Source organism: Chiloscyllium punctatum, chromosome 23, assembly GCF_047496795.1.
Source record: "Chiloscyllium punctatum isolate Juve2018m chromosome 23, sChiPun1.3, whole genome shotgun sequence".
NCBI lineage: Eukaryota > Metazoa > Chordata > Chondrichthyes > Orectolobiformes > Hemiscylliidae > Chiloscyllium > Chiloscyllium punctatum.
This window is the reverse complement of record NC_092761.1, coordinates 52,377,455-52,389,917: the sequence shown is the minus strand read 5'-3', so window position 1 is coordinate 52,389,917 and position 12,463 is coordinate 52,377,455. Positions and strand designations below refer to the sequence as shown.

The 12,463-nt window shown below is 43.7% G+C and overlaps 1 protein-coding gene across 5 annotated transcripts in view; it reads right to left on the bottom strand.

Annotated features, from left to right (window-relative positions):
- Positions 1–12,463, bottom strand: part of nfrkb (nuclear factor related to kappaB binding protein) — a 151,277-nt gene that overhangs the window by 93,524 nt on the left and 45,290 nt on the right. For all 5 annotated transcript variants that reach the window (XM_072592997.1, XM_072593001.1, XM_072592999.1 and 2 more), the window contains exon 8: positions 3,128–3,212. In XM_072592997.1, the coding sequence (XP_072449098.1) occupies positions 3,128–3,212 (85 nt within the window). The remainder of the gene's footprint in view (positions 1–3,127; positions 3,213–12,463) is intronic.

Here is a 12,463-nt window from a genome sequence, read left to right as displayed (position 1 = left end):
AAACTCTCTGTGTTGATACTCTTTTCAATTCTAGACTGATGTGAGTCTTGTCTTAACTCCACTTCCCAGTCTTACTCTATCTTGAATATGCTTAAGGACCCAGCCTTCACTGCTCTCCGGAATAGATTATTCCTGAGATTCACAACACTTTGACAACCCTTTGAGGGTGGCTCAGTGCTTAGCAATGATGCCTCACAGCGGCAGGGACCCGGGTTCGATTCCACCTCCCTGTGTCTGCATGGGCTTCCTCTAGATGCTCTGGTTTCCTCCCACAGTCCAAAGATGGGCAGATTAGGTGAATTGGCCATGTTAAATTGACCATAGTTTTCAGGGATGTGAAGGTTAGGTGCAATAGTCAGGGGAAATGTAGAGTAATAGGGTAGGGGAATGGGTCTGGGTGAGTTATTCTTTGGAGGGTCAGTGTGGACTTGTTGGGCCAAAGAGCCTGTTTCCACACTGTAGGGATTCTACGTTCTTTAAAGAAATTTCTCATTTCTGTCTTAATTAGGAGAATTCAATATTTTGAAACTGAATCCCCTTGTTCCAGATATTCTGAGCACAGACATGCTCTCAATCTGATCTCTTTGTTACAACCTTAATGAAGTTAATTTGTCAACATGATTTTCTTTTCACAACACCATGTTGAATCTTCTAGAGTCATGATTTTCTAAATGCCCTGCTGCCACTTCATTAATAACAGACTGCAGCATTTTCCTAATGACAGATGTAACGCAAGAAGGCCTAACACTTTGTGTTTTCTATTGTGGTGCTCAATTAGTAGTTTTTCCAAACACTGGGATCTTGCCAGACTCTTAAGGCATTTTAAAATGTTACAAACAATGCATTTATAAATTCTGCAGCCACTTCCTTTAAAACCCTAAGATGCATGACATTGAACTTTACAAAATTTAATCAACTAGATTTCCCAACACTTTCTCTAGCTTTCATGATTATTTCAAGCTCATCTTTTGCCTTCCTACTATTCTTCAAATGCTTTGTATCGAGCATTGTAAAGACAGATACAAAACATCTTCTGTCTCTGTGAAGCTTTGAGCTTTTTTCTGTTTGAAAGTTGTGCACTCAGGATTTGATTTATCAACACCGCCACAGTGTTGAAAGTCGGTGGAGTGGTGGACAGCGAAGAAGGATGTGGCAGGTTGCAGCGGGATATAGGTAAGTTGCAGAGCTGGGCAGAAAGGTGGCAAATGGAGTTCAATGTAGCTAAGTGTGAAGTCATTCACTTTGGTAGGAGTAACAAGAAGATGGATTACTGGGCTAATGGTAGGCTACTTGGTAGTGTGGATGAGCAGAGGGATCTTGGTGTCCATGTACATAGATGTCTGAAAGTTGCCACCCAGGTAAATAGTGCAGTGAAGAAGGCATATGGCGTACTGAGCTTTATTGGTAGAGGAATTGAGTTCCGGAGTCCTGAGGTCATGTTGCAGTTGTATAAGACTCTGGTGCGGCCGCATCTGGAGTATTGTGTACAGTTTTGGTCGCCATAGGAAGGATGTGGAGGCACTGGAACAGGTGCAGAGGATGTTTACCAGGATGTTGCCTGGCATGGTAGGAAGATCGTATGAGGAAAGACTGAGGCACTTGGGACTTTTCTCATTGGAGAAAAGAAGGTTTAGGGGAGATTTGATAGAGGTGTACAAGATGATTAGGGGTTTAGATAGGGTTGACAGTGAGAACCTTTTTCCACGTATGGAGTCAGCTGTTACTAGGGGACACAGATTTAAATTAAGGGGAGGTTGGTATAGGACAGATGTTTGGGGTAGATTCTTTACTCAGCAGGTTGTGAGTTCATGGAATGCCCTGCCAGTATCAGTGGTGGACTCTCCCTCTTTATGGTCATTCAAGCGGGCATTGGATAAGCATATGGAGGTTATTGGGCTAGTGTAGGTTAGGTAGGCTTCAGTCGGCGCAACATCGAGGGCCGAAAGGCCTGTACTGCGCTGTATTTTTCTATGTTCTATGTTCTATGTTCTATGACCCAGATGCTGCTTGTGTTCTGATCAGGTTTTGAAGTGTGCCATTGGAAATGTGAATATGTTTCAACAACTAACACACAGGTCAAAACACAAACACAGAACAAGTCAAACAACTTTCTGCTGACAGATCAAACACAGGTATGTCAAAATATCCAACATAATTTTCACAACAGTTCATAATTAAACCTGTTGAGACACCAGAAATTAGCCCAGAAATCTCTAACCCCACATAGATAACCCTAGCCTACTCCTAACACCCTACAAAAAGGAAGCTCGACCTAGACACTCTCCTTCCGGGATGCTATCATTTCCATTGATAGACACTGGCATCCAGTCCACCTCACCTCCACACTGACATTGGCATCAGCACAACCATTCCTGTAAGATACTGGCACCTGTAAACCACTGAAACATTGGACATGCACATGCCAGATAGGACGGAGACGCAATCCTGAGAACTTGAATTCGAATTCAATCATGGCAATCTGTGATTTGAGTTTAATTTTAACAGAAACAAAAATCTGGAAACAGAAATCTAGCAGCAGCAAAAATGAGCATGAAGCTGCTAGACTTGAAAAAATTTGACTGGTTTACAAATGTCTGAGACAGATTAGACTCGCCATCCTGATGTGTCTGACCTATACAGAAATGCTTTAGATTAGATTAGATTAGATTACTTACAGTGTGGAAACAGGCCCTTCGGCCCAACAAGTCCACACCGCCCCGCCGAAGCGCAACCCACCCATACCCCTACATCTACCCCTTACCGAACACTACGGGCAATTTAGCATGGCCAATTCACCTGACCTGCACATCTTTGGACTGTGGGAGGAAACCGGAGCACCCAGAGGAAACCCACGCAGACACGGGGAGAATGTGCAAACTCCACACAGTCAGTCGCCTGAGGGAGGAATTGAACCCAGGTATCTGGCGCTGTGAGGCAGCAGTGCTAACCACTGTGCCACCGTGCCGCCCACGTTCAGCAAGGCAGAACGAGACCCTTGGTTGCATCACATAAATGGTGAAATTCACAATTGCAACTCAGAGGGTACTGGGACTGGAGATGATATACTAGACCTGCCACAATTCTTATAGCCAAAGGATGAATAAAGGAGGAACCAAGCTTCACTCACCTGCCAGTGAGCCCCGTCGGCCAGCATTCATACGAGTAATGATATCATTGAAAGTCAAGTCCCCAGTTGCAAGGTCTGGATGGTCCTGTGGATGAATCAAAGGGAGAGAAATATAATGCAGAGGAAGGAGGAAAGGGGAGGTGGGACAAGGGTTGGTGGAGGGAGATGATGAGTATGGTGTAGGACATAACTGCATTCTGTTGTAAGAGAATTCACCCTGACCCTTTCCCATCAACATAACAGCAAAAAACAAGAAATTGTCTGACCTACAAGAACAATTTGCCAAGTTCCTTTATGTCTTCACTGTATTGGGAAGATGATACACTATCACAGATTGTAAGGGAAGTTTTCTAATGTTTATGGTTCGGTTGATGGCAGTTAGCTGTTTATCTTTGTATTCTCTCCACCAAAAGATTCCAAGAAAATGGAGACACAGCAAAAAAATGAATGAATAAAACAAAGAACTGCAGATGCTGAAGATCTGAAACAAAAATAGAAATTGCTGGAGACAACTCAGTAGGTCTGGCAGAATCTGTGGAGAGAATGCAGAGTTAACGTTTCAAGTCCAGTGACCTTCCCCCAGTCCTCTGAAATGTTCAAAATTCAATGAAGGGTCATTGAACTTGAAACGTTAACTCTGCATTCTCCCCACTGGCCGATGGGACTCATCTACAGATGCTGCCAGACCGGCTGAGTTTCTCCAGGAATTTCAGTTTCTGTAATGATGAATGAATGCTAGTTCTTTCAGGGCATCTCACAAGCAGTACCCTAATTGTTTCAGGGCTACGTGGCTACAAATCATTTTCAGAGAAGCCAGTGAGAGATACAATTTTGATATTGCTTTTGTGATGAACTCTGCAGTTTGAAAGAAGCTTTTATTTTTGAGACATCCCCCAGACAAAATGGATGGAAAATAATTCTGGAACAGTGAAGTGTAATTGGATTTCTGCTTGTAGGGTCACTTCAGAGAAGTCCCTAATGAATTAATGTTGCTATAGGAATGAGAGAATGAAAGCAAGGCAATTATAAAAAGGCAGACACTGATTGGAGTATCATGTTTCAGCTTGTTGTGCTACACATGTTCCTTATATTTAGAAGGAGCAAGCAGAGCTCTCTACTGTAAAGGTCAGGTTTTCTGTTTGACAGAAGAAACATCAGACAGGGGTTCTTGGTGAAGCAATGTGGGAGTGAGTGAAAAGAACTGAAAAGTAAAGTTCTGTGCATAGTTCAAGCAAGCTAAAGAGCTAGATACTTGAATTTGATACTTGAACACAGGGTATTGTTAGCTAGGTGGCTGAAAAGGAAAGCTACACCATCAGGACTGTCATAATCCAAGGGAAATAATCCAGTGACATGTAGCCTTTCAGTATTAATCATGTCAATTGAACTTGGATGGAACAGAATTGCTGGTGGAAGTGATATGAATGCCAAATCCATTGATTAGGAAAAGTGAGACATTCTACAGATTACTTAGATTAGATTCCCTACAGTGTGGAAACAGGCCCTTCGGCCCAACAAGTCCACACTGACCCTCCGAAGAGCAACCTACCCAGACCCATTCCCCTACATTTACCCCTGGCTAATGCACCTAATACGACGGGCAATTTATTATGGCCAATTCACCTAACCTGTACATCTTTGGACTGTGGGAGGAAACCAGAGCACCTGGAGGAAACCCACGTAGACACGGGGAGAATGTGTAAACTCCACACAGACAGTTGCCCGAGGCAGGAACTGAACCCAGGTCCTTGGCGCTGTGAGGCAGCAGTGCTAACCACTGAACCACCGTGCTGCCCCTCTAGAAGACCTTGGGGTTCAAAAACCTTGGAGTTAGAAATGATGCTTTGTGTGAACCATGTGAGAATTGTCTTTGTTCTATCAATGAAAATGAATTGTACCATTTTCATTCAAACACTATTTGTCAGCTAATGTGTGTTTAACTTTCCAATAACATTGCGTTTGACTCTTCAGTTCCTTTTGTTGCAGAACTCCTTTCTTCTTTTGGTTTCTATAAGGATTTGAACACCTTGCTTTACTTTTTGATATGAAGCAGAGTGAAATACTCCTTTCAATCCTGAACACCAAATATCAGCAAGGAATACTGCCTTTGAAGAGAGCACAGCATGAGTTTACCAGAACAACAGAAAGACTCCAAACTTTACATCATGAAGTGAACGAACTTAAAGTAGGATTGCATTTACTGAAATCATGATGGTTGAAGAATGATGTAATAAAATCCTCCAAGATATTAATGGAAACAGAGAAATCATTTTTCCTGATTGGAGTGTCTAGGACTGGGAAACAAAGTCTAAACAAGAACCAAATGGTGACAGAAATTTGGAATCCATTTGCAAATGGAAATTAGATATTCTAAAAAGGTGCCATATTCTAATCAAAACGTTAACAGTTTCACTCTGCACAAATGCTGAGTATTTTCAGCACTTCTTTTTTATTGCAACTAAAATTAATAGACTTATGCTAGCCCAAGGTAGTGAAAGATATGGGGAGAAGATGAGTGCATGGAGTTACCATTAACCCACCAAATGGTGGCCAACACACTGAAGGTGGCAAATGTTCCTCCTATTTCTTCTTTGGTTTTGGCTTTTCAGTGTATATCTTTAATGAATTAACAGAGGGAGTTGGCGAGATTACTGTTGTTAATGTATATGTAGACTTTCAAACCATGCCTCACAATTGACTGGTGTTAAAAATTAGTTATGATGTGGAGGTGTTGGCGTTGGACTGGGTTTGGACAAGGTCAGATGTCAGATGACACGAGGTTATAGTCCAACAGGTTTATTTGAAATTATGAGCTTTGAGCGTGGCTTCACCTGACAAAGGGGCAACACTCCAAAAGCTTGTGATTTCAAATAAACCTGTTAGACTATAACCCGGTGTCATCTGACCTTCAAAATTAGTGAGAGCATTGGTATAAATTTTGCTAAGGGAGAAAAAGTAACATAGAATGATTTCTTTCCAGCCTAAAGTGAACTTAACAGCAATATTGTTGAGAGAGCAGTATTCAGCTTTTTTGATACCCTTTCTAAATTACTTGGACTTTGGTGCATAAAGCCGAACTTCAAAGTCTGCAAAGGATCTAATGCAGGTATCCTGTATATGGGAAATGTTTGTGAGAGTGAGTAGTCCTGACCTGTGCCACATCACACACCCATGACAAAAGAGGTGTGGATAGGGGAAATCATGTCCCCCCCATTCCTCTCATCTATAATTCAAGATTGTTGTGCTCTCCAGTCACTATACCCGAAGATCATAACTCTGCAATTGTGCAAAATTAAGTGAGAACCCATCAGCTTTGGCTGATATCACTCTGACACACATGAAGCCAAGGTATTGAGGTTAGGAGGACAACATACCAAATGGTGGAGACCACCAAGACATGTGACATACCCAGGTCACAGTCATAGCATTTGAGGAAAGTGGTAGACATTTGTGAGGAGTCTCAGAGCTCACGAATATAAACCATACATTAAGGACAAAAGGATAACTAGGGAGAGAATAGGACCCCTCAAAGATCAGCAAGGCGGCCTTTGTGTGGAGCCGCAGAAAATGGGGGAGATATTAAACGAGCATTTTGCATCAATATTTACTGTGGAAAAGGATATAGAATGTAGGGATATAGATGGTGACACCTTGCAAAATATCCGTATTACAGAGGAGGAAGTGCTGGATGTCTTGAAACGCATAAAGGTGGATAAATCCCCAGGACCTGATTAGGTGTACCCGAGAACTCTGTGGGAATCTAGAGAAGTGATTGCTGGGCCTCTTGCTGAGATATTTGTATCATTGACAGTCACAGATGAGGTGCTGGAAGACTGGAGGTTGGCTAACGTAGTGCCACTGTTTACAAAGGGTGGTAAGGACAAGCCAGGGAACTATAGGCCAGTGAGCCTGACCTTGGTGGTTGGCAAGTTGTTGGAGGAAATCCTGACGGACAGGATGTACAGGTATTTGGAAAGGCAAGGACTGATTAGGGATAGTCAACATACTTTGTGCGTGGGCAAATCATGTCTCACAAACTTGATTGAGTTTTTTGAAGAAGTAACAAAGAGGATTGATGAGGGCAGAGCGGTATATGTGATTTAAATGGACTTCAGCAAGGCATCCGACAAGGTTCCCCATGGGAGACTGGTTAGCAAGGTTATTCTCACAGAATACAGGAAGAACTAGCCATTTGGATACAGAACTGGCTCAAAGGTAGAAGACAGAGGGTGGTGGTGGAGGGTTGTTTTTCAGACTGGAGGCCTGTGACCAGTGGAGTGCCACAAGGATCGGTGCTGGGCCCTCTACCTTTTGTCATTTACATAAATGATTTGGATGCGAGCATAAGAGGTACAGTTAGTAAGTTTGCAGATGACACCAAAATTGGAGGTGTAGTGGACAGCAAAGAAGGTGACTTCAGATTACAACAGGATCTTGGACCAGATGGGCCAATGGGCTGAGAAGTGGCAGATGGAGTTTAATTTAGATAAATATGAGGGCTGCATTTTGGGAAAGCAAATCTTAGCAGGACATATACACGTAATGGTAAGGTCTCAGGGAGTGTTGCTGGACAAAGAGACCTTGGAGTGCAGGTTCATAGCTCCTTGAAAGTGGAGTCGCAGGTAGATAGGATAGTGAAGAAGGTGTTTGGTATGTTTTCTTTTATTGGTCAGAATATTGAGTACAGGAGTTGGGAGGTCATGTTGCGGCTGTATAGGACATTGGTTTGGCCACTGTTGGAATATTGTGTGCAATTCTGGTCTCCTTCCTCTCGGAAAGATGTTGTGAAACTTGAAAGTGTTCAGAAAAGATTCACAAGGATGTTGCCAGGGTTGGAGGATTTGAGCTATAGGGAGAGGCTGAACAGACTAGGGCTGTTTTCCCTGGAGCGTCAGAGGTTTAAGGCTGACCTTATAGAGGTTTACAAAATTATGAAGGGCATGGATAGGATAAATAGACAAAGTCTTTTCCCTGGGGTCGGGGAGTCCAGAACTAGATGGCATGGGTTTAGAGTGAGAGGGGAAAAATATAAAAGAGACCTATGGGGCAACTTTTTCATGCAGAGGGTGGTACATGTATGGAATGAGCTGCCAGAAGAAGTGGTGGAGGCTGGTACAATTGCAACATTTAAAAGGCATTTGGATGCTGTACATCTCTGTGACTCTATAACAGTATAGTATTTTGGATATTGTTGGGAAGATAGCCTCTCAGGGGAGTATAACAACAGCAGCCCAGCCCAGCCCAGCACCACAACTCACTGTGCTCTCGACCAGAGTCGTGCAAAGTCCAAACTACTACTTCTAGTAGTAGAAGACTAACTAGCTACGGGCAGAGATAGAGATTTCTTTGGCTGCATATAAGTGTCTGGGATGATGTGTTGTCACTTGGTGCCAGGATCAAGGACTTCTGAGTAGTTGCATGAAATTCTGAAGTGGGAAAGTTAGCAACCAGACTTGTTGTGCACATTGGTACCTACGACATTAGCAGAAAGAGAGGTGAGGTCCTGTGAAGTGAGTACAGGGAATTATGAAAGGGGCTGAAAAGCAGCTGAAAAGAGGGTTGTAATCTCTGAATCACTACCAGTGCCACATGCTAGTGAGGCAAGGAGTAGAAAGATAGGACAAATGAATGCATCACTAAGGAGCTAGTACAGGAGATAAGGTTTCAGGCTTTTGGAACATTGGAACTGTTTCTGTAGGCAGGGTGACCTGTCCAAGAGGGATGGGCTGCAACTAACTGAAGGGAAACAAAGATCCCTCAGGGAGTTTTGCTAATGCTACTCAGGAGGGCTGGGAAGCAGAGCAGCAGGTCAGCAAGTGGAGGTTTGAGGAGAAGACTGATGTCATTTCCAGTAAGTCTGAAAGGAAAACAGGCAAGTGAACACAATGCATCTGATGGACTTAAGTGAGTTTATTTTCAGGTAGGAGTATTATGGGTAATGCAGAAGAGCTTAGAGTCTGGATCAGTACACGGGACTATGATATTGTGGCTGTTACAGACATTATTGAAAGAGGGAAAGGACTGGATGCTCAATGTTTCAGGGTTTTATGTTTTAGATGAGAGAGGAGGAGGTAAAAGAGGTGGGGGACATGCATTGTTAATCAGGGATAATGTGGGTGCTGGAAAAGCACAGCCAGTCAGGCAGCATCCGAGGAGCAGGAGAATCAAAGTTTCGGGTATAAGCCCCACATCAGGAATGTGGGGAGCATGGAATCAGGCTTATTCCTGAAAAGTCAATTCTCCTACTCCTCAGATGCTGCCTGACTGGCTGTTCTTTTCCAGCACCACACTCTTCGACTCTGATCTCCAGTATCTGCAGTGCTCACTTTCTCCTAATCAGGGAGAATGTTACATTGGCACTCAGGACATACTATAGACTCAGGCAATATGGGTCGAACTAAAAAATAAGATGGGTGCAATTGCTCCCTCCAAAATACTTGTAGGGCTCCAACACTCACCGAGACATTAAGGAACAAATATGTAGGTGGATTATGGAAAGATACAACAACAACACAATTGTCATAGTGGATGACTTTAACTTCCCCAGTATTGACTAGGACTTCCTAACAGCAAGAGGCTTTGATGGAGCAGAATTTAAGTGCATCCAAGCAGGGTTCTAACTAGGGGAGTGGCCATACTGGACCTTTTTTGGCTAATGAACCTGGCCAGGTGACTGATCTTTTAGTGGGTCAGCTCTTTGTGAAGGATCACAACTCCTTCAGTTTTAAGGTAATTCTGAATATATATGAGGCAGGGCCTGATGTGAAGGGAGTAAATTGAGTGAGGGCAAATTACATCAGCCTTAGGCAGGAGCTAGGGAAAATTAATTAGGAACAGCTGGTATTGGGCAAATCCACATTTGGCATGTGGGAGTTGTTTCCAGATCTACTGATAAGCATTCAGGATCAGCATGTTACAGTGAGGAGGAAGGACAAGGATGGGGAGGTAAGGGACCTTGGGTACCGAGGGAGGTTGTGAATTTAGTCAAAAGGGAAAAAGCATATATTAGGTTTAGGAAGCGAAAATTGGACAAGGCCAGTGAAGAAAATAAGAAAAACAGGGAAGAACTCAAGCAGGAAATTAGGAGAGCAAGGTGGGGCCTAGAAATTACCTTGGCAAAGAGGGTTAAAGAGAATCCCAAGGCATTCTATACATACATTAAAAACAAGAGGATAGGACCATTCAAGGATAAAGGAGGGAATTATGCTTGGAGGCAGAGAATGGTGTAGAAGGTTATCAAGGGATACAGCAGATATCAATCAGTTGCAGATATGAGTGGAGAAGTAACAGATGGAACTTAATTCAGGCAAGTGTGAGGGCGCTGCACGTTGGGAGATCAGATGTAAAGAAAGAGTAGAGTTAATGGCAGGACACTGAACAGCGTTAATGTTCAGAGAGATCTTGTAGTTCAAGTCATCAGTGTTCCTGCTAACTGCATCTATGGGAACTGCACCCAACTCCAACTCCTTGAAAGCCACGTTAAGGAGCTGGAGCTGGATGAACTTCAATTACAGTGAGGTCACACCTTGGGTTCAGCAAGAGGGGAGATAGGTTATTGTCGGGGGACGGAAAGGAAACAGGCAGGCAGTGCAGGGATCCCCTGTGACCATTCCGCTCAATGACAAGTATACTGTTGGATACTGTTGTGGGAGGGGGAAGGTAAGCAATAGGGCACAGAGTCTGTCCCTGTTGCTCAGAAGGGAAGAGGGAAGAGCAGCAGACCATTAGTCACTGGGGACTCCACAGTTAGGGGGACAGACAGGAGATTCTGTGGGAACGAGAGAGACTCACGGTTGGTGTGGTGCCTCCCAGGTTCAGGGCTCATGATGTCTCTGATTGTGTTTTCAGGATCTTTCCAGGGAAGGCGGAGCAGCCCCAAGTCGTGGTCCACATAGGCACCAACGACAAAGGTAGGAAGAGAGATGGGGATTTAAGACAGAAATTTCGGGAGCTAGGGTGGAAGCTTAGATCTAGAACAAACAGTTGTTACCTCTGGTTTGTTGCCTGTGCCACGTGCTAGCGAGGTGACAAATAGGGAGAGAGAGGAGTTGAACACGTGGCTACAGGGATGGTGTAGGAGGGAGGGTTTTGGATTCCTGGATAATAGGTGCTCTTTCTGGGGTAGGTGGGACCTCTACAAACAGGATGGTTTTCACTTGAACTAGAGGGGTACCAGTATCCTGGGGGGGATATTTGCTAATGCTCTTCAGGAGCATTTAAACTAATGTAGCAGGGGGATGGGAACCTGAATTGTAGTTTGAGTATACAGGAGGTTGAGAGTAGGGAAGTCTGAAATATGGTTTCAAGGTCACAACAGGGAACCAGCAAGCAAGAATTTGATTTGAAGTGTGTCTACCTCAACACCAAGAGCATCCTGAATAAGGTGGGTGAACTTGCAGCATTGGTCGGTACCTGTGATTTTGATGTTGTGACCATTTCAGAGACAAGAGTAGAGCAGGGACAGGGGTTTGTTGCAGGTTCTGGGATTTAGATGCTTCAGTAAGAACAGAGAAGATGGTAAAAGTGTGGGGTGTGGCATTGTTAGTCAAGGACAGTATCATGACTACAGAATGGGTGTTTAAGGACTCGTCAAATGAGGTAGTATGGGCTGAGATTGGAAACAGGAAAGGTCACCTTGTTTGGATTTTCTATAGGCCTCTGAATAGTTCCAGAGATTTAGAGAAAAGGGAGCAAAGATGATACTCGATAGAAGTGAGAGTGACAGGGTAGTTGTTATGGGGGAACCTTAACTTTCCAAATATTGACGGGAATACTATAGTTCAAGTGCTTTAGATGGGTCAGTTTTTGTCCAACGTGTGCAGGAGGGTTTTCTGACACAGTATGTAGACAGGCCAACAAGACACGAGGCCACACTAGATTTGGAGGTAGGTGAGCACTTTGGTGATAGTGACCACAATTCAGTTATGTTTACTTTAGTGATGGAAAGGGATAGGTCGATGTAAGAGGGCAAGAGCTACACCTGGGGGGAAAGGCAATTATGATGCGATTAGGCAAGATATAGGGTGCATAAGATAGGGAAGGAAACTGCAGGGGATGGACACAATAGAAATGTGGAGCTTATTCAACAAACAGCTACTGCGTGTTCTTGATAAGTATGCACCTGTCAGACAGGGAGAAAGTTGTCGAGCGCATGAGCTGTGGTTTAGTAAGGAGGTTGAATCTCTTGTTAAGAGGAAGGAGCCTTATGTTAGGATGAGATGTGAAGGCTCAGTTAGGGTGATTGAGAGTTACAAGGTAGCCAGGAAAGACCTAAAGAGAGAGCTAAGATGAGCGAGGAGTGGACATAAGATGTTGTTGGCAGATAGGATCAAGGAA